At 44.7% G+C, this 25,694-nt stretch overlaps 1 protein-coding gene and 2 pseudogenes across 1 annotated transcript; 1 reads left to right on the top strand and 2 right to left on the bottom strand.

The window, feature by feature from the left end:
• Nucleotides 1-2,284: 2,284 nt before the first annotated feature.
• On the bottom strand, nucleotides 2,285-2,723 carry LOC112643876 (60S ribosomal protein L32-like; annotated as a pseudogene).
• Nucleotides 2,724-6,675: 3,952 nt separating this feature from the next.
• LOC112645758 (U4 spliceosomal RNA) lies at nucleotides 6,676-6,839 on the top strand (annotated as a pseudogene).
• Nucleotides 6,840-7,687: 848 nt separating this feature from the next.
• On the bottom strand, nucleotides 7,688-10,773 carry LOC125754937 (arginine-fifty homeobox-like). Its single transcript, XM_049108921.1, has 3 exons — nucleotides 10,755-10,773; nucleotides 9,188-9,339; nucleotides 7,688-8,180 (listed from the first exon to the last, which is right to left on the bottom strand). Exons 1-3 carry the CDS (start codon nucleotides 10,771-10,773, stop codon nucleotides 7,818-7,820), a joined length of 534 nt encoding a protein of 177 aa, XP_048964878.1. The 3' UTR covers nucleotides 7,688-7,817.
• Between the last annotated feature and the right edge of the window lie 14,921 nt (nucleotides 10,774-25,694).

Raw genomic sequence — 25,694 nt, 5'->3', positions numbered from 1 at the left:
TCCCCGCGCCCTGCCTTCCTCCGGCCACAAGCCCGAGGCTCGCGCCTCCTCCCCGCCTCCCTCCTGGAGCCCGGGCAACCGCAGGAGGCAGGAACGAGGCCCCGCTCTGGGTCGGAGAAAGAGGTGGGAGCTCCGGGAGTCCTTTGGGAGGCAGCTGTCCTGGCAGACGCGCGCCGGGCCCAGGACGCCTTCCCTGTCACTCACCCTGATTCACAGGCTCTGTCTCCTCCCCAGATGCGGTCTAAGAGCAAAAGAGCCAGAGCAGGAAAGTCCGCCGCGTGGAAGCGCATGGAAGCGAGGAGGCCGCGGGCCAGAGGGCCGGAGGCGGACGGACACGCCAACCCGTCCCCGCTGACGTCCGCCTGCACCTCCGTCCCCAGCCTCGCTCGCCCGCGGCCCCTGACGCAGCGGGGCCCTCGCCGGCCGCGGCGCCAGCGTCCCGGGCCCCCCCCGCCCCCCGCCCCTCGCGCCCCACAGGCTCCGACGCCAGCCCCCGCCCGGCTCCTCAGCGCCCGCTCACCTGCCCGGGCGCCGGCCTCCTCGCCCGGCTGCTCACCTGCGCCCTAGCGCGTCAGGTCCCCGCGCTGCTCCCGCCCATCCCCGCCCCACACACGCCCCCTTCGCCCGCGGCTTGCGTCCCTGTCGCTGTCCCCACGCCCCCCAGCGCCACTCCTCGTGCGTCTACCCGCCCCGGATGTGGGGACGCCCGGCGGGATCCAAGCGCTGCCCGCGACGCCCCGCCCCACCCAGGGACCCCTCACCTGCAACCCCAGTGGCCGGTGGCAGCTGCAGTGCAAACGTGCTCAGCAGCACCCCGCTGCCCCTCGCGCGTCCTCACGCATCTCTTCCACCGCCAGGCCCGCCCCCACCTGCCAGCCCCCGCCTACAGGCACCTGGCCCAGTCCCCCCACCACGTCCTCAAGGTCCTACCCCCCCACCCCCACCCCAGACTCGCCAACTCCAGGCCAGCCACTCTGGCCCCTGAAGCTAGCCCTTGTTGAGAGGTCGGAACTTGAGCAGTTGAAAGTTGGCTCAATTTGAATTCTGCTGCTGGTTTGCTCGGACCACGGAATGGGGAGTCTTCTGTGGCGTCTTCGGGCCCTCACTCCTGGATGGGCATCTTTGCCCCGCACTGCCCTCAGGCCCCTCCAAACCCCGCTGGTTGAGTGGGTCCCGGTGCACCGCTGCCTTGATATCTTCCACTCAGAGCTCTGCACCCTGCAGCCCTCCGTCCAAGCAGGAATTCAGGCGCCCGTAGGGCACACTAGGCCCCATGAACTGGTGGGATCAGAGCTCCCCCAGGACTAGCCCCACGCAAGGCTCCCCCTCCTGCTTGCTCCTCTCTTGTGCCTGCCACCACCCCACGTCTTCCACGGTCTTCCAACAGGGAGTCAGTAGGTCTCAAGGCACTTTGCTCTGTTTGTTCTAACCCAACAGGGTGTCGCCTCCAGGACCTCTCTCCCTAAGAAGATCATCTGAGTGTGAGGTAAATCCTCTATGGTGGAATCTGTCCTGTGTCATGTGTAACAGTGACCCGTGCCTGGGGTTAACATTGCATTGCATTCAGTTAGACACAAGCCACCTGTTGCCCCAGACCCTCCATAGAACCCCAGAATGTGGTTCTGCACAAAGGACTAGGCATCGCTCCCACACGCAGACACGCAGGGGCTGGGGTGGAGATCTCCAGTATTGTCTGCTCCCCAGACAAATGCCCTCCACCTGATGACATTCTGGGGGGCTGATTCCATCTGGGATGCTTAAGTTTCTCTCTCCCTCTGCTCCTCCCACCTCTCTCTTTCTCTAAAATAAATAAATCTATAAAACAAAAGTCTAGGGATCCCTGGGTGGCGCAGCGGTTTGGTGCCTGCCTTTGGCCCAGGGCGCGATCCTGGAGACCCGGGATCGAATCCCACGTCAGGCTCCCGGTGCATGGAGCCTGCTTCTCCCTCTGCCTGTGTCTCTGCCTCTCTCTCTCTCTGTAACTATCATAAATAAATAAAAATTAAAAAAAAAAAAGTCTATGCCCAACATGAGACTCGAACTCACAATCCTGAGATCAAGAGTCCTTCCCATGCTCTATTGATTCAGCCAGCCAGGCGCCGCTACTGGGGTGTGATGACATTATTTTCTTGGGCTAATCTAAGACAACGATAACTCTAACTTTGTCCCACTCATAAGCATGTTTTTAAATTTGATTGTTACATAGTATATATTTTATAAAGTCAAAGACTTTTTGGTAGTTTTATGGTTTTATTAACACAAATATAACACGCACATAAGCTGTCTATTCATTTTCTTCACTACGCAGCCTGGAATTGGGATTGGTGACTCTGATGGCCAGCTGGGCTGCTCTTTCCACAACGGCTTTGTGGTTCTCGGAGGATACATTGTGAGAATCTTTGCACAATAAGATTTGTTGCACATCAGCAGCACATCACGCTCCTTGAGTTGTGGACTAGGAACTTCTGGAAGCCACTGAGCAGCATGTGCTTTGTTTTCTTGTTGCCCCCGTAACCAGTGTTGGGCATCAAGATCTGGCCCTTGAATCTTCTGCGTACCCTATTGTCAATGCCTCTGGGTTTCCACCAGTTGCACTTAATTTTGACATATCGGTCTGACTGGTGCCAGATGAACTTCTTGGTCCTCTTTTTAATGATCTTGGGCTTCACCAGAGGTCTGAGGGCAGCCATGATGCCCAGCAATCGATGGCTGCCAGCTCCGCAGGTGGCACCGAGGAAGAGAGGGCTAAAGTCAAATTTCTATCATCATTACGTAAGCATGCATTTTATAAAGAGTCCTTCTTCCTCTCATTTTGTGGATGTAGGTTGTTTCTGAGATGCTGGCTTCCTACCCTACCTCCATTCTGTTAACTCAGCAAAGGACAGTTTCTTTACTAGATTCTGTTTTGGGGGATGGGTTTCTGTATCCTCTGATGATTTTTGTATACTTCTGTTTGTTCTTTCTTTTTTTTTTTTTTTACTTCTGTTTGTTCTACAGGACCCTAACGCTTTCTCTCTACTTCTTTTTCCCTCCCAGACTTAATCTCAAAGAATTGGTCTCCCTTACTTTGCACCTGCTTCTCCCCTAGATGCCCGGAGTCCTGAGAAAGCCATCTGGATGCATGTTGATGTGTAAGTCTCTTCCTTAAACTACTCCAGGTTCTCAACTGCTGGGATACTTTCTGCATTTTTCACAATTAAGCTGGACTTTTTCTTTTATCTCTTCCATGCATTTTTTTTTCCCGGACCGTACTCACTTGCTACAAAGGCTCAGAAGGAATGTTTGGGGATTCAGATGTGTTCTTTTTTTTCCTCCTTCTTACCTATAATTTGTAGTTTGGCCATTCTATGCCTTCTAAGTAACCCAAGAGCATAATTTGTCTCTTATCTTTCCTAGATCTATCTCCAGTACATTAAACTTGCATTGGAGACATGTAATATTGCCCAGGTGTTATCGATATCAGTAACTTGTTCATTTAAATAGCAAGGAAAATACAGAGGGAAAAAAAGCTATTAGGAGGAACCAGACTTGGGGCACTTGAGTAGTTCAGTTGGTTAAGCATCTGCCTGTGGCTCAGCCCATGATCCCAGGGTCCTGGGATCGAGCCCATCGCTGGGCTCCCTGCTCAGTAGGGAGTCTGCTTCTCCCTTACCCTCTGTGTATGCTCTCTCTGTCTTAAATAAATAAATAAAATCTTTAAAAAGAAAGAAAGAAAAGGACCAACTTTCCAGAGAACACAGCATGATACTGGTGTGTGCAGAGGCAGAATAGAAACAGATGCAAGAAAAAAAAAAAAAAGAAACAGATGCAAGGATAATATATATATATATATTTATATAAAATTACAAAAAATATTTTTGCTTGTGATGAGAACTTTTAGGATTTATTCTCTTAGCAACTTTCAAATATACCATACAGCATTGTAAATTATAGTCACCATGCTATACATTATATCCCAGGATTTACTTTTATTTTTTAAGATTTTATCTATTGGGGTGGCTCAGTGGCTTAGTTGGTTAAGTATCTGCCTTTGGCTCAGGTCATGGTCCCAGGGTCCTGGGATTGAGCCCTGCTGCTTGACAGGGAGCCTGCTTCTCCCTCTCCCTTTGCTCACTCTCTCCTTCTCTCAGATAAATAAATAAACTCTTTTTAAAAGATTTTAGAGAGAGTATGGGAAGAAGGAACAGAGGGGGAGGAACAAGCAGACTCCTCGCTGAGTATAAAGGCTGATTGTGGGCTTGATCTCACAACCTTGAGATCATGACCTGAGCTGAAATCAAGTCAGACACTCACCTGACTGAACCACCCAGGCGCCCCAGGACTTATTTACTTTATAGCTGAAAGTTTGTACCTTTTGACCATCTTCATCCAATTCCTTTCCACCCACTCCCCACTGCTTCTGTTAACCACTATTCTGTTCTTGGTATCCATGTGTTCATGGTTTCTTAGATGCTACATATGAGTAAAATCATATGCTATTCATTCATGACTTCTTTTATTTGGCATCAATCCCTCAAGGGGGATATTATCCTGCAAATGGCAGGATAACATACCATCGTGGATATGGACCACATTTTCTTTATCCATTTGTCCATCAGTGGACATGCAGGTGTTTCTGTGTCTCGGCTAATGTAGATAATGCTGCAGTGGACACGGGGGCACAGATAAGTTTATGACATCGTGTTTTCATTTCGTTCAAATTTATTCCCAGAAGTGGAATTGCTGGATCATAGGGTAGCTCTATTTTTAATTTCTTTTTTTTTTAAGAGATTTATGTATTCATGAGAGACACAGAGAGAGGCAGAGACATAGGCAGAGGGAGAAGCAAGCTCCCTGTGGGGAGCCTGATGTGGGATTTGATCCCAGGACCCTGGGATCATGACCTGAGCCAAAGGCAGACAGACGCTCAACTGCTGAGCCTTCCAGGTGCCCCTCTATCTTTAATTTCTTCAAGAACCTCCATACTGTTTTCCACAATGGCTGCACCAGTTTGCATTCCCACCAACAATGCACGAGGGTTCCTTTTTCTCTACATCCTTGCCAGTACTCCTTATTTCTTGTGTGATAACAGCCATTCACGCTGACAGGTGTGAGGTGCTATCTCGCTGTGGCTTTGACTTGTGCTTCCCCAATGATGAGTGATGCTGAGCACCTTTTCATATACCTATTGGCCAACTGTGTGTTTCTTTTGGAAAAATATCTCTTCAGACCCACTTCCCATTTTTTTAATTAAACTGGGTTTTGTTTTTTCTTTTTTTTCTTTTTCTCTTTAACTTTTTTTTTTTTTTTTTTTTTTTTTGCTATTGAGTTGTAAGAGTTCTTGAGAGGCTTTGGAATTATTTGCTCCCATTTGATAGGTCACCTTCTTATTCTATTGATGGTTCCCTTTGCTCGAGCAGCTTTTGATTTGATGTAGTTTTACTTGTTTGTTTTTGCTTTTGTTGCCTTTGCTCTTGGCATCAAATCCAAAAAAATTATTGACAAAACAATGTCAAGTAGCTGACCCTCTGCTTTCTAATAGGAGTTTTATGGTTTCAGGTCATTAATCCATTTTTTGAAATATTTTATTTATTTATTCGAGAGACACCCAGAGAGAGGCAGAGGTAGAAACAGGCTCCCCTAGAGGAACACGATAGGGGTCTTGATCCCAGGATGCTGAGATCACGACCTGAGCCAAAGGCAGATGCTCAACCACTGAGCCACCCAGTGCCCCCATTAATCCATTTTGAGTTCATTTTTTTATATGGTGTAAAGTAGTGATCCAATTTCATTATTTTGCATGTATCTGTCTAGTTTAGCCACACCCAGATGTGAGCTTTTAAACAAATGATGCTTGGACAGCTGGTTAGCCATTTGAAAAAATAGCATTAGTCCTTTACACTATACACAAGATATAAATTCCAAATAGATCAGGGATCTAAATGTAAAATAAGAAAACCACAAATGGGGGATCCCAGGTGGCTCAGCGGTTTAGTGCCTGCCTTTGGCCCCCTGGGGTCGCAGGATCCAGTCCCATATCGGGCTCCCTGCAGGGAGCTTGCTTCTCTCTGCCTGTGTATCTGCCTCTCTGTGTCTCTCATGAACAAAATAAATTTAAAAAAAAAAGAAAAAAGAAAACTACAAATGCACAAGAAGAAAACATAGGCAAAAGGCAAATTCCTGTATTTACTGGAGGTAGGTGAAGTTTCTAAGTATGACTCAACAGGCCACAAAAACTTAAAAAGGAAGGAAATTGTGACACATATTATAACAGGGATGAATCCTGTGGAAAGGCTCAGTGGTATAAGCCATTCACAAAAGAACAAGGACTTTATGATTCTACTTCTGCGTGGTACCTAGAGTCGTCATCCATGGAGGCAAAGTAGAATGGTGGGCACCAGGGGCTGGGCTGGGGAAGGAGAAATGGGGGTTGCTTTTTAATGCATAGGTTTAGTTTTGCAAGATTAAAAGAGGTTTGAAAGCAGGCTGCCTAACGATGTGAAGTACTTAACACACTGAACTGTACACTTAGAAGTGGTTTAAGATGGGGGGGTGCCTGTCTGGCTCAGTCTGTAGAGCATCCAATTCCTGATCTCAAGGTCATAAGTTGGAGCCCCACAGCAGGTGTAAAGATGATGTTTTAAAAATTAATTTAAAAAATAAAATAAATAAAAATTAATTTTAAAAATGGCTAAGAACTTTGCGCAGTGGCAATATCGTAGCCAATGAGGTTTATCTGAGGCGCGATTATTGCTAATTAAAAATGGCTAAAAATAAAAAATAAAAATGGCTAAGATGGTTTTATATATTTTACCATAATTAATAAGTAAATTTTTTAAATTTTTGCATGCCTTGGAATGTAAACAAAGTGCCAGCTCGCAATCTGGTAGAAAATGCTGGCAATACACACTATAGACAAAGTGTAATATACTTGATAGAGGAGGAGCCCTCTTAGGAAGGAACACAGTCTGAAGTCTGACAGGCCTCTCCCAACAACCTTCTGTGACAGGGTTCATTACATCCCCACGTTACAGAGAAGAAAACCAACTCAGAGAATCAGTGGCAAAAGCCAATTTTATTTGCAAATGTGCTACCCTGATATGCAGACAGTTTCTTCTTATAGGAAAATAAGTATGACAGATTGGATCTAAAGGGCTCTGATTGGCCCGTCTGGGTGGCTCAGCGGTTGAGTGTTTGCCTTTGGCTCATCAAGTGACCCCAGAGGCCTAGATCAAGTCCCATATCAGGTTCCCTGCATGGGGCCTGCTTCTCCTCTTGCTTTGTCTCTGCCTCTCTCTCTCTGTCTCTCTCATGAATAAATAAATAAAATATTTAGAAAATAAAAAATAAAGGGTTCTGATTTCAGCAGTGTTTTCCCTACTATGAAAAATAGAAAAATGACTGTCTCTAACCTATAACCTTAGACATGGAAGCATACCTGTAGCAAAACAGGAGTGAGAGAAGAAAAGGTGGAGAGATCCCCCTGGAAATTCTGGTACGACCCAAAACCATATTTTTATTTTATTTTATTTTTTGAGTTGGAAAGCATGAGCAGGAGTGAGGGACAGAGACAGAGGGAGAATCAGACTCTGCAGCTGAGCAGGGAGCCCCACATGAGGCTCAATCCCAGGACCCAGGGATCATGATCTGAGCCAAAGGCAGATGCTTAACCAACTAAACCACCCAGGTGTCCCTAAAACCGTAACTTTCGAAATCTACGGGCTTAACCATCTGGTAGCTCTTTGGAATTTCAGCTTGGTCCTGTGCTATAAGGATCATTAGCCTTAGGGAGGCAGAGCAACTAGGACCGGACCAGTTAGTGGGTACTCTGGCTCCAGCTAGCTGTCAGATGGGGAGAGGTATTGATAAAGACAAGTAAACGTGTTAGAACTCTCCTCCTCTTCCAGACACCCATAGGCTTCCATGACCTGGCTTATGTCATAAGGCACAGTGGACAAAGCAGGCACTGTGGCCACCAGCTTGTCTAGCTCAGGGTCACATTGTTGAGAAGCCCCATCTGGGTTTCCAGGGCCTGCCTCTGGGGGGTGGGAAAGTCTGGGGAGAATGGGCCTGCTGTTGACAAGGTGTCTGTGTTCTAGGGCTCTCTTCCTCTTGGCCGCAGGGGCCAGGGCTGGAAGCCCTGCTTCTTGTTCTTTCTGGATGCTCTTTCTCCATTTAACTCGACGGTTCTTAAACCAGACCTGTGGAGTGAAGAGGGGAGATTAGGGGGCGGGGGTGTGAGCCCATAAAGTGAAAAGGACCTGGGATGGCGGCCATTCATCTTCCTTGAGAACCAGGCTTCCTTGGGGAGGCAAAGAGGCTTCTGTCTATTGTACCCGAGGCAGGGAAGGAGCTGTTTCTCACCCATGGCCAGGGGTTCCAGGAAACTGAAGGTGGCCAGGATAGAAAAAGAAGAAAGGGATGAGGTAGGGCCTGGACCCCAGAGCAGGAGTGGGGAGGTCTCGGCCAAATGCCATGAGCTCTCTGTAGGATAAAGGGTCAGGGCTCCATAGGACAGAATAGAGTATGGAGTCTGGCCAAGGAGGTCCTTGAGAAGTTATCTTTGGTAGCCTCTCTGATGGATCCAGATGGGATCTGAAATGGCCTCGGTATGATTCTAGCCAGAGGCCTCTGGCTGGCCTAGTGCCCTCACTGCCCGGGAATGAGCTTCAGCAACCAATGGCGTGTCCAACTCTAAAGGATGGTCCTTCTTGTCTTTGGGGTTTTGTATAAAAGACATGGTTTAGGGCAGCCCCGGTGGCGCAGCAGTTTAGCACCGCCTGCAGCCCACGGTGTGATCCTGGAGACCCTGGATCGAGTCCCATGTCGGGCTTCCTGCATGGGGCCTGCATCTTCCTCTGCCTGTGTCTCTGCCTCTCTCTCTCGCTCTGTATCTCTCATGAGTAAATAAAATAAAATCTTAAAAAAAAAAAAAAGACATGGTTTAAGACAAGTGCTCCACATGCAGAAGATTTCCATCTTGACAACTTAGTGGGCTTGAAACCCTGGGGAAGTTACCATGCCATTATGTGCCTTGGTTTATCTACTGTGTAAAATGAGAGTCTAGCACAAGCATCAGGTTATTGACACTTTATGCTCCATTAAGGCGGATTAGTCATGATTATTTGGTCATGAGGCAAAGGGAAGGGTGAGGGAGAAGGATCTGGGGAGCACAGGACAAGCTTGGCACACCCCCAGGGAGTCTGACCTGTACTACGGTGTATTGTAAATGGATTTTTGATGCCAGCAACTCCTGGGTGACATAATCCGGAAACTGAGTCAGATTAAATAGAGCTTCCAGCTCTGCCTTCTGATAGGAGGTGAATGAAGTACGCTCCCGGCTTCTCTTCTTTGGTTTGGCTGAGGAGAGGGGGACACATGGTTAGCCTGAACCCGCCATCTCTCCATACCTGAGTCCCAGGGGCCCTCTCTCTGTCACGCTGGCACTTTGTCTTCCGCTCAGCTCTGACTCGTACTACCTAGAAAATCTGTTCTAAGCAAGCAGAGACCATTTTCTTCAGCACTGTGTCTACCTTCTCCCACTGCTGAAAACTGATGTCCCTTCCACAGTTTGTTCTTCATTTTTGACTCAAGGAAACCATGTGCCTCTGGGTGTCATTCTATCCCCCACTTAATCTGGGATGCCAACAGTCCCAGCTAGGAACTGGAATCGTTACCAGTCTCCTAGATCATTGAGTCCACACAGAAGGAAGTGCGATTTGGTAATCAGGAGAAGAGCTCTTTGTTCTAAGAGAATGTACATTTACCAAATTCAGCCAAACAGTATGACTCTGAGGCTTTATTAACCTCAAAAGAAAAACAGAGGTGCTCAGGTGACTCAGTTAAGCATCTGCCTTCAGCTTAAGTCATGATCTCAGGGTTCTGGGATCGAGCCCCATGTTGGGCTCCTTGCTCAGCAGAGAGCCTGCTTCTCCCTCTCCCCCTGTTTGTGCACATGCACATACTCACTCTCTTTCTCACTGTCAAATAAGTAAATAAAATCTTGTTTTTTTAAGATTTAATTTTTTTAGTCATGAGAGACACAGAGAGAGAGAGGCAGAGACACAGACAGAGGGAGAAGCAGGCTCCATGCAGGGAGCCCGACACGGGACTCAATCCTGGGACTCCAGGATCACATCCTGGGCCGAAGGCAGGCACTAAACCAGTGAACCACCCAGGGATCCCCCAATAAATAAAATCTTAATACAGTTCCACCCAAAATATTACATGGGGAGATAAAATGGGTAAGGTCTACTAATGTTTAAGGAATGATAATTCCATGATATAATAAACTATTCCAGATGGAAAAAAAGTGATAGCTTCCCAACCAATGCTGAGAACCCATTACCTTTGAGTGATAGGCTCAAGTCAACTTATTATTTTTTTAATTTTTTTTTATTATTTTTTATTTTTTTTATTTTTATTTTTTTTTAATTTTTTTTAAATTTTTATTTTTTTATGATAGTCACAGAGAGAGAGAGAGGGGCAGAGACATAGACAGAGGGAGAAGCAGGCTCCATGCACCGGGAGCCTGACGTGGGATTCGATCTCGGGTCTCCAGGATCGCGCCCTGGGCCAAAGGCAGGCGCTAAACCGCTGCGCCACCCAGGGATCCCTCAAGTCAACTTATACTGGCTTGCAATTATTAAATTTTCACGTGCTTTGCAAATCTCAGTGCATTGGGCAGCCTACAATCCACTACTTTGGGAGTGTTTCCATCACTGTAATTGGCAAACAATAGGAATTAGGGCCCTTTGTGTCCACCCCCACCTTACCTGCTTGTTGGTCCGCCATTTCTGCTTGGGTTGTATGGAATCTTTCCTTAGTCCTGCTGTTGTCCTCTTATGTTCCCTGAGTGGGAATACAAAGGATATAAATCCCACCTTGTTCTGCATCTCCCCAGATCTCCCCCCCCCCCCCCCCCCCGCCCTTTCTGAAAGGCCACGCCCCAGCATCTACCTTCCATCCACTCAATAAAAGCTTCCAGAGCCCTGGCCCCATAAAGAATACTAGAGTACAGTGTAGCCCCAGCCAATGGCCACATTAGTAGTGCCCCAGTACAGTAGAGAACAGTATTTACTAAGAGTAGAGTATTTACTAATACATGTATAAATGAAAGGCCAGTTTGGCTGGATTTCCTCATGATGCTAGCACAAGATGAGATGGTTTTACAGGAGTAACTCTAGAGACGTTTTTGGTTGTTATAACTGAGTGGGGAGAAAGAGAAATCCTACAAATGTAGAAGGCAGAAGCCAGAGATGCTACTAAGCATGCAGAGGACTATCCCCTACAACAGAAGATTATCCAACCCCCAATGCACTAATACCTGAGCTGGGAAACTCTCATCTAATCTGATATTTGTGCTAATATTTGATTTTGAAGTATTTCAAAAATATCTCTGAATCTATTGTTAAGTCCTGCCTTATTGTTAGCAATTACCTTGTTCTGTCATTGAGGACATATATATATTTAATACAAAACCAGTCTTAGGCTGCTAATGTGCCCCTTAACAGTTATTAGGTTAAAAAAAAAAACAGTTATTAGGTTAAATGTTATATTGTAACTTTTGTTAATCATCACTGGCCTGAAGCAAAATTTTATTGAATTTACTTTGTATTCAAAATGTGTCTGCCCATAATCTTTTTCATATGTTTAAAAATTTGATATCCAGGTAACCTCAAGCTCATGAGGTTTGGCCTGATTTTTCTCTTTTTTGAGTCAATGATACTATCTAGCCATCATGAGGATTAGGAAAGGGGTAGATAGGTTGAGGGGAGGCTTTGTTGTACTGTGTGGCCTCAATTATTCTTAAAAATGCAAGGTTTGAGTTCAGTTAAGAACTTGGAAGGACTGACAGCCTACAGCCCATTGGCCAAAGTTTACATTCTTCTTCTTCTTTTTTTTATTCATGAGAGATACAGAGAGAGAGGCAGAGACGCAGGCAGAGGGAGAAGCAGGTTCCATGCAGGGAGCCCAATGTGGGACTTGATCCCAGGTCTCCAGGATGACACCCTGGGCCCAAGGCAGACGTTCAACGGCTGAGCCACCCAGGGATCCCCCAAAAGTTTACATTCTGTAGATAGTCCTGGTCCATAAAATGGAAAATACTACCTGCCTCCTTATAGAGAAAGTTTGTTGACACCCTGGTCATTCATTATAGGTCAGTCAATGTGGTCATTGGTATTTTTCCTCCTTTTGTGTGTGTGGTCATTAATATTTTTTATAGAAAGTTGTCTAATTTTTCTATTTGCATGCAGCCAAAGGAGATCTCTTTTTATTTCTAATATGTTTTTTGGTGCCTTTTTCTATGCTCTTATTCAGTAACTGTAGATCTTTGTCTTTTTCTTTTCAGTGTGAGCATTCTCACATTTAAAACACTTTTAAAATAAGCATCACTATGTTTTAAAAGTTTCCAAAATTAATCCATAAAGGTAATATAAATTAAAAATATATAAACTTAAATTTAATGTTAGCTATGGTATTAGTAATGCTAAACACAGTGAATCATTACCTGTGAGTTGTTAAAATGCCTTTAAACAGGAGGGCAAAAATAAATAAATAAATAAATAAATAAATAAACAAACAAACAAACAAACAAACAGGAGGGCAGTATCTTACCAGCACATTAGAAACCATGATTCTCAGACTTGTGTGATCCACACCTGATACTGTGTTGGCCGTTACGTTCTTCAGTGGGCAGTAAAATGCTAGGATTTCCAGAATTAAGTTCCCGAGTCTTTTCAATAGATCTTAACTTCTTTTCATGCTTAGTGTTGAACACATTGCTCTTCTCAAATGAATGAGGCAAAAAGTGCATCTGCTTTAGAGATCCCCTTTGCACAGGTTCATTGGACTGAAGCAGTCTCTGGCAGGTGACCTTGCATGACTAAGGAATCTGTTTCAGAGGCTGTGAGAACCCCTTTAAGGCAATGATAGTTTCTCTTCATGTCCCTTTTTTACTACTTATGATCTGGCTCAGTCAAGCTATTGTTTGTTTTACTTTTTTTTTTTTTTTTTTTTTACTTTTTTTATGTAAGCTCTACACCCAACATGGAGCTTGAACTCAACCCCAAGATCAAGAGTTGCATGCCCTACCAACTGAACCAGCCCGTTTTTTTCTTAAGGCATCTTCGTGCCTTTTAGCAAAATCTTCAAAGCAGGTTCATAGTTTTGTTTTGTTTTTTTAAGATTCCACCTATCTATTTTAGAGAGAGAGAGCACAATCGAGGTGAGCAGCAGAGGGAGAAGGAGAAGCAAGACTCCCTCCCCACGGGCAGGGAACCCAATGCAGGGCTCATGCATGACCTGAGCTGAAGACAACTGTGTAACAGACAGAGCCACTCAGGTACTCCAGATTCATAGTGTATTATGAAGTCTGAAGAGTTTGGGGTCACTGGCTAGTTCAGATAGAAAACACCTAGGTAACTTCCAAAGGCCTGCTGATTTCCTGTGGTACGTACAGATCCCTAGAGTGCCTTTGGTGTCTGCTGGAACCCAAAGGGTTGCAAATGCCAACCGCTGGATCTTCTGCATATTTTCAACACAAGCTTCAGTTGGGTTTAGGTGATCTCTTTGTGAGTGACGCTGACTCTTGTCTTAACATAAGCGAAGGCTGAATTGTTCATGAAACTCCCCATGGCCATGACCATCTGAACTGAAGGGTATGCAGTACATGAGATAGCAAAGATCATAATCTTGGGATCCCTGGGTGGCTCAGAGGTTCAGCGCCTGCTTTGGGCTCAGGGCGTGATCCTGGAGTCTCGGGATCGAATCCCACGTCGGGCTCCCTGCATGGAGCCTGCTTCTCCCTCTGCCTATGTCTCTGCCTCTCTCTCTCTATGTGTGTGACTATCACTAAATAAATAAATAAATAAATAAATAAATAAATAAATAAATAAATAATAAAATAAAATAAAAATCATAACCTTGGTCAAGGGATCCCTGGGTGGCGCAGCGGTTTAGCGCCTGCCTTCAGCTCAGGGCGTGATCCTGGAGACCCGGGATCGACTCCCACGTCGGGCTCCCGGTGCATGGAGCCTGCATATCCCTCTGCCTGTGTCTCTACCTCTCTCTCTCTATCTCTCTGTGTATGTGTCTCTCATGAATAAATAAATAAAATCTTAAAAAAAAAAAAGAAAATTAAGCAAACAAAAGGATGGTTAACTTCAGAGAAAACAATAATGTTGTGCTCTCAAAATGAAAGTAATCATAGGGTGCAAAGTTCCTTAGCAGTGATTAAAGTTTGCATAGGTAGACAATAAATGTTAATCCAGACAAATTATACTCCCAGGAGGACAGAGAGGAAATGTGAGTGCAGGTGGGGGGAGATTCATTAAGGTTTGGGAAGAAGGCATGAGAAATCAATAGAAAATGAAGAAATAGAAATAGAAGCATACTACAGAGAAACTAAAAAGTTGTAAGGATTTGCTTTATAATAAAAAATGAGGGGATACCTGGGTGGCGCAGCGGTTTGGCGCCTGCCTTTGGCCCAGGGCGCGATCCTGGAGACCCGGGATCGAATCCCATGTCGGGCTCCCGGTGCATGGAGCCTGCTTCTCCCTCTGCCTATGTCTCTGCCTCTCTCTCTCTCTCTGTGACTATCATAAATAAATAAAAATTTTTAAAAAATGGGATAAATGTTGGTGGGAAACTGCACACTTTCATAATAATGATGTGGTTTTCATAATAGTGATAATTATACTTAATGATGCTGGTTCTATATTATAATGCATTTAACTTGATGAAAGGAGAAATTCATTTATTTTTTAAAATATGTTATTTATTTATTTATTCATGAGAGACACGAGAGAGAGAGAAAGAGGCAGAGACATAGGCAGAGGGAGAAGCAGGCTCCATGTAGGAAGCCGGATGTGGAACTCGATCCCAGGACTCTGGGATCATGCCCTGAGCCAAAGGCAAATGCTCAACCGCTGAGCCACCCAGCCATCCAGAAAGGAGAAATTTAATCGTAGAAATCCACTGCTCATATCTCTTTGCATGTATACATAATACAAATATACATTTGGTGGACATGAGATTCACTTGTTTATATAATGATATTATTTAATTTTTTATACATTGACTATGTCTAAAGGGGCTAGTTTTATTTGCCTATCACAAAGTAAGGACCAAAATCTTTTGTGGCTACATGTCACCCACTGAGTTCTGTTCACTGCCAAGTCCTCCTCCTGCTCTTTAAAAATATGCATGTACCTTCTGTACTCCCTGCCAGCTCCCGCCCCTGTATTGATGCACATGTGTAGAAGAGCATGTTCACAGTAATAAAACATCTGTTTGTAGTAACAAAACATCAGAAGCACCTGGCTGGCTCACTCAGTGGAGCATGCAACTGTTAATCTCTGGATTGTTGGTTCAAGCCATGTTGGGGGTAGGGCTTACTTAAAAAAAAAAAAAAAAAAAAAAAGGAAAAGAAAGAAACTACTCTAAGTGCTTACCTCTAAGAAGTGTTTCTAAAATATGGCACATTCATTCTAAGGTGCTCTAGGCTGCCGAAGAATGAAGAAAGCTCAACTGGATTTTCTGGTGAAAAAGAAAAGAAAAAAAATTCAAATCAACAACACAAATATTCTTTTTACATAGAAAAACAAGACATTGTAAATGTTCAGAGAAAGATCTGGCAAATTCTTCTGTGCCACGTTACCTTAAAAGAAATATCTTTTAAAAAGTGTCTATATGAGTTTCAAGAAGTAATTTTGAATTTATTTAAGTACGTTTCCATTCTTGAATGCCACTATATATTCATGTTTCCTTTAAACTATTAAATATATATATATAAGTTTGAATGGAAAGGAAGCCTTTTTTTTTTATTTTTATTCTTTAGATCTTAATTTAAAATGGGAATAGAAGGGGGCACCTGGATGGCTCAGCCAGAAGAACATACAACTCTTGATCTCAAGGTCATGAGTTTAAGCCCCACATTGGGTGTGGTGATAACTTAAAAAACTTAAAAAAAGAAGTGAAAGTAGAATCCCTATCTCAAGGATGCTTATTCCTTACAGAAGATTCCAGTGAATAAATATAAAGAGAATGAGGGAAATACAAATCACCATAGGAATGATTTTTGTGAACAAGATTCATCAATAAATATTACACTCAATGAGCAAATGTTTGAGGAGAAGCAAGATGTTCACAGTCTCACAGCATATCCTCTAACAAATGTTTTTCATTGAAAAGGAAAAGTAGGGGGGATCCCTGGGTGGCTCAGCGGTTTAGCGCCCTGCCTTTGGCCCAGGGTGTGATCCTGGAGTTCCAGGATTGAGTCCCACATTGGGCTTCCTCCTGCATGGAGCCTGCTTCTCCCTCTGCCTGTGTCTCTGCCTCTCTCTCTCTCTGTATCTCTCATGAATAAATAAATATAGTCTTAAAAAAAAATATAGTCTTTTTTATAGTCTAAAAAAAAAAAGAAGAAAGAAAGAAAAGTAGTAATGATCAGTGGAAAAGCTCAGTAGCCACCACCTTAGCCAAGAGATCACCAGTAGTAAGATTTATCAACATCACATACCCTTGGCGATTATGCCCTGAAAAGGACGCACACCATTTCTGTGCCTTCTTACCAAGAAAGGAGAATGACATTATTGGGAAAACTGTCAAATTAAAAGAAAGTCTGTACCTTAGTTAATAGTATTGATCCAAAAAAAAAAAAATAGTATTGATCCAGTGTGAAATTTCTAGTTTGATAATTGTACTATATTTATAAAAGATAGTGGGGCACGTGGCTAGCTCAGTTGCTAATCATGTGACTCTTGATATCAAGGATATGAGTCTGAGCCCCACTCTGGGTGTAGAGATTACGTAAAAATAAAATCTTAGGGCAGGTGGCTCAGTGGTTTAGCACCACCTTTGGCCCAGGGTGTGGTCCTGGAGACCCAGGATCGAGTCCCATGTGGGGTTTCCTGCATGGAGCCTGCTTCTTCCTCTGCCCGTGTCTCTGCCTCTTTCTCTGTGTCTCTCATGAATAAATAAATAAAATCTTTTAAAATAAAAATAAATAAAATCTTAGGGACACCTGGGTGGCTCAGTGGTTGAGCATCTGCTTTTGGCTCAGGGCATGATCCCAGGGGCCTGGGAGCGAGCCCCCCATTGGGCTCCTTGCAGGGAGCCTGCTTCTCCCTCTGCCTATGTCTCTGCCTCCCTCTCTGTGTCTCTCATGAATAAATAAATAAAATCTCGAAAAAATAAAATAAAATCTTTTTAAAAATTTAAAAATTAGGGATCCCTGGGTGGCGCAGCGGTTTGGCGCCTGCCTTTGGCCCAGGGCGCGATCCTGGAGACCCGGGATCGAATCCCACGTCGGGCTCCCGGTGCATGGAGCCTGCTTCTCCCTCTGCCTGTGTCTCTGCCTCTCTCTCTCTCACTGTGTGCCTATCATAAATAAATAAAAAAAATTAAAAAAAAATAAAAATAAAAATAAAAATTTAAAAATTAAAAGATCATAATATCAGGAAGAGCTGAAAGAGGAGTCTACAACAAGTCTGATACTATTTTTGCAACTGTTGAATAATCTAAAATCCTCAAACAAAAATTTTTAACAAAGCAAACTTAAGTACAAATTTTATCATGCTCTACATCTTGTTTAGCAACTAATATTCTTAAAAATAAATCTGGAGCACCAGACTTTAAGAGCCACATCTACTCCACAATAGAAATATGCCATGAAAAAAAAAGAAATATGCCATGATATAAGTTACCAAAACTCTACACATGGACATTTAGGTTATTGCCACAAATCTGCTTACATGGATCCTCATGTGAACTTAAATTTATGTGACTCTTTGTAAATATGAGCATGTATTTCTCAAAAGTAGATTGCTAAGAATTGCTTGGGAATTAAAAATATAAAGACCTGCTCCCCCTGCCAAAAAAAGACCCACCTATCATACTGTTGGTAGACATTTGGAACTCTGCACCTATTATGGAAAACAGTATGCAGGTTCCTCAAAAATGAAAATCATGAAAATCATAGAAACAGAAACTAGAAGATTGGTTGCCAAGAGTTGGGGGAAGGAAGGAGTTCATGTGTAATGGGTATAGAATCAGTTTTAAGAGATAAAAGTTCTGGAGATCTGCTGCACAACCATGTGAATGAGCTGAACACCAGTGAGCTGTATACTTAAAAGTGGTTAAGATGGCAATTTAAAGTTGTGTGTTTTTCACCACACTAAAAAAAAAAGGCTCTGGACCTTGACCAGTTGAAGTTCCATTTCTGGAATGGACCAGAACGCGAAGGTCAACTTATTTTAGCTTCTCTGTGACTCCTCAGCAAAATGGAAACAATTGTTAAACCTCACAGGGTTCTTGTGAAGATTAAATAAATTGACATAATAAGAATAAGAATAGTGCCCTGTGCATTTGGAGGGCTCTGTAAGCAACAGGTGTTGTGATTACTGGCAGAAAAGATAAGAATCTATACATTTTAAATAGATAAAGATGAAGGGATAAGCAAAGACAAAAATACCCAATGTCTTGTATACAAAGGTGAGAGTTTGTTATTGCCCTGAGCCATGAGAAAGGCTAGCCGGGTAGAAAGGTAGCTAAATCTACTTAAAGATAAAATCTTTCATTCTGCACTCAAACATGCCACTCACACAATCTCAATGTAATGTTAAAGGATTATGAGATAAGTTTTCTTTTTTTTAAGGAATTTCTATGCCCAATGTGGGACTTGAACTCACAACCTTGAGATCAAGAGTCACATACTTGACTAACTGAACCAGCCAGGTGCCCCAAGAAAAGGATTTTTAACTGGACTTCATCAAAATTAACAACTCCTCTTCGAAATACACTTTAAAACAATTTTATTTGAGAGAGTGCACAAGCTGGGGGAGGGGCAGAGGGAGAAGGGGAAGCGGACTTCCCACTGAGCAGGGAGCCTGATGCCGGGATTGATCCCAGGACCCTGAGATCATGACCTGAGCCAAAAGCAGATACTTAACTGTGCCACCCATGCACCCCTTCAAAATACACTCTCAAAATAATGAAAAGGAAACCCATAAAACCAGATAACAATGTTTACAAATCACATTTCTGATAAAAGACTTAAACCTGGGATATAGGAAAGAATTCCCCTAATTCAATAATAGGAAAGCAAATAACCCAATTGCAAAAATGGACAAACGATATACGCAGACAATATCAAGATACACAGAGGCACCTGGGTGGCTTAGTGGTTAAGCATCTGCCTTCCACTCAAGACATGGTCCTGGGGTCCTGGGATTGAGTCCCGCATCAGGGTCCCTGCAGGGAGCCTGCTTCTCCCTCTGCCTTGTCTCTGCCTGTCTTTCTATCTCTCATGACTAAAGAAAATCTTTAAAAAACAAACAATGGAAATGTATCCATATGCTATTACATGAACAAAATGGGATTGGCCTCTTCATCTCCCAACGTAGAAATTTTCTTCCAGGTCCTATTTATCATTCACAGAAAATAGATGCCTATTCTTTCTCTGATACTCAGTCCACCCCTTGGAAAGCAAAACCTTCTCCTAAACCTTCTTGCCCTCCCCACACCGTCCCTACCTCCCACTTAGTCTCAGCCCAGTTCGTGCATTTTATCCTAACACTGTGACCCAAGGGTTCTAAATACCCGAGCTGGGGGGGGGGGGGGTGTCTCAGGGCTGAAAAATTGCTTGTTTTGGGGAACCTTCCTGTTCATTGTCCCCTGAGTCAGGGGAAGGAGAGGAAGCAAGGGTGAGAACCCCTGGCATAGCCCCCCATCTTCCTAGAATTAGGGACAGAAGGCCCCCTAGGAAACAGGTCCAGACTTCAATTCCTACACTGTGGTTTATATATTTTTCAGATCACTTAAGTGACAGCCGGCCAGGCTAGTCATAGCAGGTCTAGCAAAGCCCCAACCACCAGCGATCCCCCAGCCTCATGCCCTGGCAGGGCCACAGGGCCGCAAGCACCTCGACCCACCTTACCCAGAAAGCCTCCCAGGGCCCTGGACTCCGCCCCTCTGGCTCCGAGTGCCTGTCCCAAATGCTGGTTCAGCATCCCTTAAATAATGAGACACACCCTTTATTCTTCTCTCTCCCAACCAGATCTCTGACCCTTCCCTGTGCAAATCCTCTTACGGTGAGAAATGAATAGAAATTGCAAGAAACTTTTGTTTGTATTAGGAAGTTTTGGAAGAGCACAACTGAATGCCGAGATAGAAGAAGACCTGGAGCTTCTGGATAGGCTGGGAGTATCTCCAGGGCTTGGGAGCTGGGCTGGACCCTTCCGGAGCCACATGGGGCAAAGCCGAAGGACGTTGAGGTGGACACATACATCAGCAAGTGCAAAAAGCCAGGCACAGGACACCTGGGTGGCTCAGTGGTTGAGCATCTCCCTTTGGCTCAGGTCATGATCCTGGGGTCCTGGGATCAAGTCCCGCAGGGAGCCTGCTTCTCCCTCTGCCTGTGTCTCTGCCTCTCTCTATGAATAAATAAATAAAATCTTAAAAAAAAAAAAAAAAACAGGCACAAAAGACTGCATGTCGCATGATTCCATCTCCATGAGATGTCCAAAAGAGGCAAATCTGAGGAGACAGAGTTGGTGGGTGGTTGTCTGGGGTTACAGAGTGGCTGCAGGGGTCACGAGCATAAACGAGCTAGAGGTGATGAAAAAAGTACTTCATGTTGATAGTTGCACAACTGGATTTGCTAAAAATCTGAATTGTGCACTTGGGGTGAGTGAATTTTGGGGTCCACCAGGCATACATTAATACAGCTGCTAAAAGTAGAAAAGGGGTATCTAAGAAATACAAGCTAAACTTTTTAAGTATGATTTTTTTTAACCTAATATTTTGGCCAAAAAAAATTGTTTTGAGGCACGCCTGGGTGGGTCAGTCGGTAAGCATCTGTTTTCTGCTCCGGTCATGATCTCAGGGTCTGGGATTGAGTCCTGTGTGCGTCTGGCTTCCTGCTCAGTGGGGGAGTCTCTTTCTCCCTCTGCCCCTCCCTCCAGCTCATACTCTGTCTCTCAAATAAAAATCTTTTATTTAATTTTTTAAAGGTTTATTTGAGAGAGAGAGAACAAGTGGGAGGAGGAGCAGCAGAGGCAGAGGGAGAAGCAGGCTCGCCGCTGAGCAGGGAGACCGAATGGGGCTGGATCCCACGATGTGGGATCATGACCCGGGCTGAAGGCAGATGCCCAGCCAACTGAGCCACCCGGGTGCCCCCCAAATCTTTTAAATTAAAAAAAAATTTGTTTTGAATATTAGTAAGTCACTGTTGCAATGATGGAAGGAATGGATACCCATAACCTACTGAAAGATTTCCTTGAGTGCCTGGCTCGGAAATGTGGGGGCTCCAGGTTCAAATGCTACTACTGTGTCAGTCCTTGGTACCACTAAGTTCTTAATCTGTCCAATCGGCTTCCTGCTCTGTAAAGCAGGAACCGTAGGTACCCCCATAGCACACATACTCTCATACATGTTTGATGCTTTTTGTTTTTATTTCTGAAACAATTTCAGCAATTTTATTTCAACAATTTTCAGACTTGTGAGATGTGATCGGCATACAAAAGGCTGTGCAGGGGCAGCCCAGGTGGCTTCGTGGTACAGCGCCACCTTCAGCCCAGGGCCTGATCCTGGAGACTCAGGATCGAGTCCCACGTTGGGCTCCCTGCATGGAGCCTGCTTCTCCCTCTGCCTCTCTCTCTCTCTTTCTCTCTCTCTCATGAATAAAAAAATAAAATCTTAAAAAAAAAAAAACAGGCTGTGCATATTTGGCATTACAGCTTGATGAATTCAGGAACAATTTAAGCCATCAACGTCTTCTCCTCCCTGCATTTATCATACATGTGTATGATCACAGCATTGGACAGAAAAGGTACTGCTGTAGTGGGTTTTTCAGAACCTGTTCTAGAAGCCCTCCCCTGGCACCAGCATCTCCCGCTGCCCCTCAAAACCCCATTCCCCTCTGCTTCCAGGGGTCTGGCGACTACCTCCTGGAGATTCCTGACACAGTGGGCTCATGTGGCCTCTTCCTTCTGCATCTGGCTCATCTCACTGAGTAGTGTCCTCTGGGTTCATCCTTCATCCATGCTGTGGGGAGTGGAGGGATATCCTTATTTTTTAAGGCTGAATGATCGCCCTGTTTCCTTTCATAGGGAGCATACACCACATTTAAGACATAAGGAGACAGTGGCACTCTGAGGTTCAGCCCTAACCTGCCAGAGCTCAAGAAAAAGAGAGAGGTCAGAGAGCCAAAGAGGAGGCAAGAGGTGCTGGGGACTTCATCTCCGGGCCTTCTCAGATGGGGTGGAGGATTTCTGGACTCTCAATTCCAACTTTCCCACCCAAAAAGGTATGTGAACTTGAGAGGATTACCTCCAGCCTCTGAGCTACAGGAATAAACAAACACCAGCCAAATAAGGAGAGGCAAAGGTGGTGTCTTCAGAGCTTACTGTGACAAAGGAGCCAGCTGCTGTCACTTGTGTCTTAGAGGCCAAGGAGGGGCAAAGCTTTGGGGGCAGGGGGTTGGAAACAAGCCTCAGGCTGTTGGCACAGAGCCTGGAGGCAGGCTAGCCTGGAGGCAGACATCCTGTGTAATCTGCTGGGGATCCAATTTGGCTCTCTCTGGGTCAGCCTAAATTGGAAGCCAGGACAAATGTTAGGGAAACTCTCAGTTGTTTAACTCCTGGTCATTCCTGGCCGACTGCTGGAGGGGTTATTGTCTGGCTTCCTGGGCTGGTCGCTGAAAGTAGCGGGTTGGTCTCCTGGGCTACTCACTGTAGATCACGGGTCAGAGTTGTGTTCTATAATATGGCCTGGCCACTATCCGTTTGTACATCTACAAAGACACTAGACATAGCCTTGTTCTTACATGTGTCATAGATAATGTTACCCATCTCTGGACGGGATCCGCAAGAGGCGGGCACTTTATACTAGGATGGTGATTCCTGCCTCAGGGCCTTGGCACTTAAACCATTCCCTCCACCTGGAGAGCTCTTTCCTCAAATGTTGCCATGGCTTATTCCTTTTCCTCAGCCTCACCTCAGCTAGAATATCGCTTCTTCAGAAAGGATTCTCTAGTCACTCCATACAGCATGGTGATTATCATTAGCAACACTGTATTCTATGCTTGCACATTGCTAAGAGGGTAGATCTTAAATCTCCTCACCACCAAAAATAAGTAAGTAACTCTGCGAGGTGAGAGATGTGTCAACTAATCTTATTGTGGTCATGAATTCTTAGCACATAGGACATCAGATCATCACCTTACACATTAGACATATACCGTGTTAAGTGTCAGTTGTATCTCAGCAAAACTGGAGAAACATACCTATATATACACGTGTGTGTGTGTGTGTGTGTGTGTGTATAAATATTTCCTTCCAAGAAGTTCCACATGCCCCTTTGTGGTCAGTGCTGTCACCTGCCTAGAGTCCCTAGCCATTTCTGTTTCCCGGATTTTGTATAATGAACTAAGTCTTGAAAGGGGGACCACGCTTGGGAGAGAATAAAGTGATGGAGTTGGTGAGGAAAGGAGCCAAGTCAGATGAAGAAATCTGGGACAAATCCCCAAACAGGGGACTTTTAGGCAGAGATCTGAAGGGTAGGTTGGAGTTTGCCAAATTAAAAGAGAAGCAGGGATGGCGGTTGGGGAGGATCGATGGGAGCCTTCTCAGCCCAGAGACCAGCACATGCAGGGCCTAGAGAAGCCGAGGACTTACTGGGACCTGACTTTCATTAAATATAATCATGCCTTTGTCCTGAGAGCCTGGGAGCCTTTGAACCACTGTTGAAATTTTTTAAAATTTTTTGAAGATTTTATTTATTTATTTGAGAGAGAGAGAGAGAGAGAGCACAAGCAGGGTGAGGGGTAGAGGGAAAAGCAGACTCTCCCCTGAGCAGGGAGCCCCATGCAGGAGGATCATGATGCAAGCCAAAGGCATACACTCAACCAACAGAGCCATCAAGGCACCCCACAGCTGTTGGATTTTGTTCAGTTTCCTAAGATTTTAATATCACCCGTGCTTTTGAAAAGGTAAACCATGCATGAAAGGATGAAAAAATAAGAACTAAAAGGTAAATCATTCCACCCCCCGAGTATAGACTCAACAAAAACTTGAAAACAGGTACTCAGAGCAAATATGAAACATAACATGTACACCCATGTTCGTAGCAGCCCAGAGGTGGAAATGGCCCAGATGCTCATCGGCAGGTGTGTGGCTGAATGGGATGTGGTCCATCCATACAGTGGGATACATAAGAGGAGCTGGAGCTCAGAAGTGGTTATTGCAAGTACCAGAGATCGGGGGGCCTCACATGGAGGGGTGGTACTTCCTGCTGTAAGATTCAGGAAAGTGCTGTCACCACTGAGTCTTAGTGACAGAGGAAAGCCTCCTTGGTCACAGTGTTCAGGGCACCAGGACTTCCAGGTAACTCAACACTCCTGCATGCATGGATACCTCCATTTTCCCAGATGTTTATCCTCCAGGATTTCCTGCCCTGGACGTTCTCAAATTCAAGACAGCAAAAATCTGAAAGGTTTGCTACAACAAACTGCTGGTCCCACCCACAGAATTGTCTGGTACAGTAGGTCTGGGTTGGATCCTGAAATGCGAATGTCTTCCTCATGGCTGCTGAACCCCACTATCAGTATAAACATCCAGACTGCATATTCGGATGGCTGGCTCTGCTAGCACCCAGATTTTCCAGGGGGTTCTACAGACAAAAGAACAGACTAGAGGATGGCGTAGAAATAATCCTCCAATACCTATGAGTTTGTAAATTGAAAGCAAGCTCAGGAAGATCCCTGTTGGTCAGGCATGAGATCTCTTTTGGAAAGAGCATCCTTGGGAAACCTGGATCAATTGTTTAAGTGTCTGCTTTAGGTTCCGGTCATGATTCTGGAGTCCCAGGATTGAGCTCCAGGTCATGTCAGGCTCCCTGCTCAGCAGGGAGTCTGCTTCTCCTTCTCCCTCTGCGCCCCCCCCCCACTTGTGTTCTCTCTCCCAAATAAATAAAATGTGTTCTCTCAAATAAATAAAATGTGTTTTTTTAAAAAAAGGAAAGAAATTTATTAAACCTAATTTAAGGGCAGTTCTGGTGGCTCAGTGGTTTAGCGCCGCTTTCAGCCCGGGGTGTGATCCTGGAGACCCGAGATCGAGTCCGGCTTCGGGCTCCTTGCATGGACCCTTCTTCTCCCTCTGCTTGTGTCTCTGCCTCTCTCTTTCTTTCTGTGTCTCTCATGAATAAATAAATAAAATCTTTAACAAAAAAAAAAAAAAAAACTATTTTAACCCTGAAATCCCTGAAAAACATTTTCACATTTGAAATTTTTTTTTTCAAAATAGAGAGGAGATAAGATACTAGTATATAATTTTAAAATTGTAAATGTTTTACGTTTGCTTACTTAGATAGGATCACCTCAAGCATTCAACTCCAGCTGTGATTTCAAGCTGTGCAGTGCTTTCTGTGTTTCTAAAAGCTAAGCACCCCCAGGGACACTTGGGTGGCTCACCCAGGGCTGAGCCACTTGAGTGAGTGGAGCTTACTCCACTTGATCCTGGAGTCCCACATTGGATTCCCTGCATGGAGCCTGCTTCTCCTCTGTCTCTGCCTCTCTCTCTGTGTGTCTCTCATGAATAAATAAATAAAATCTTAAAAAAAAAAAAAAAAAAGGGTAAGCACCTCCAAGGCTTGAACTTTGCAGTCTGAGGTGAGCAGTCCAGGGAGCTGGGTTGCAGTCCTAGAGGGCTGCCTGG

Source organism: Canis lupus, chromosome 1, assembly GCF_003254725.2.
Source record: "Canis lupus dingo isolate Sandy chromosome 1, ASM325472v2, whole genome shotgun sequence".
Classification (NCBI taxonomy): domain Eukaryota; kingdom Metazoa; phylum Chordata; class Mammalia; order Carnivora; family Canidae; genus Canis; species Canis lupus.
Note: the sequence above shows the minus strand (reverse complement) of the source record. Positions and strands in the feature narration are given on the sequence as shown.

Bases quoted from the DNA above. Each gene is read 5' to 3' on its own strand.
- LOC125754937 (XM_049108921.1), bottom strand. The intron at 8,181-9,187 runs GTCAGACTCCCT...TTCACTCCACAG, and splicing joins TACAATACACCGTAGTACAG to GTCTGGTTTAAGAACCGTCG.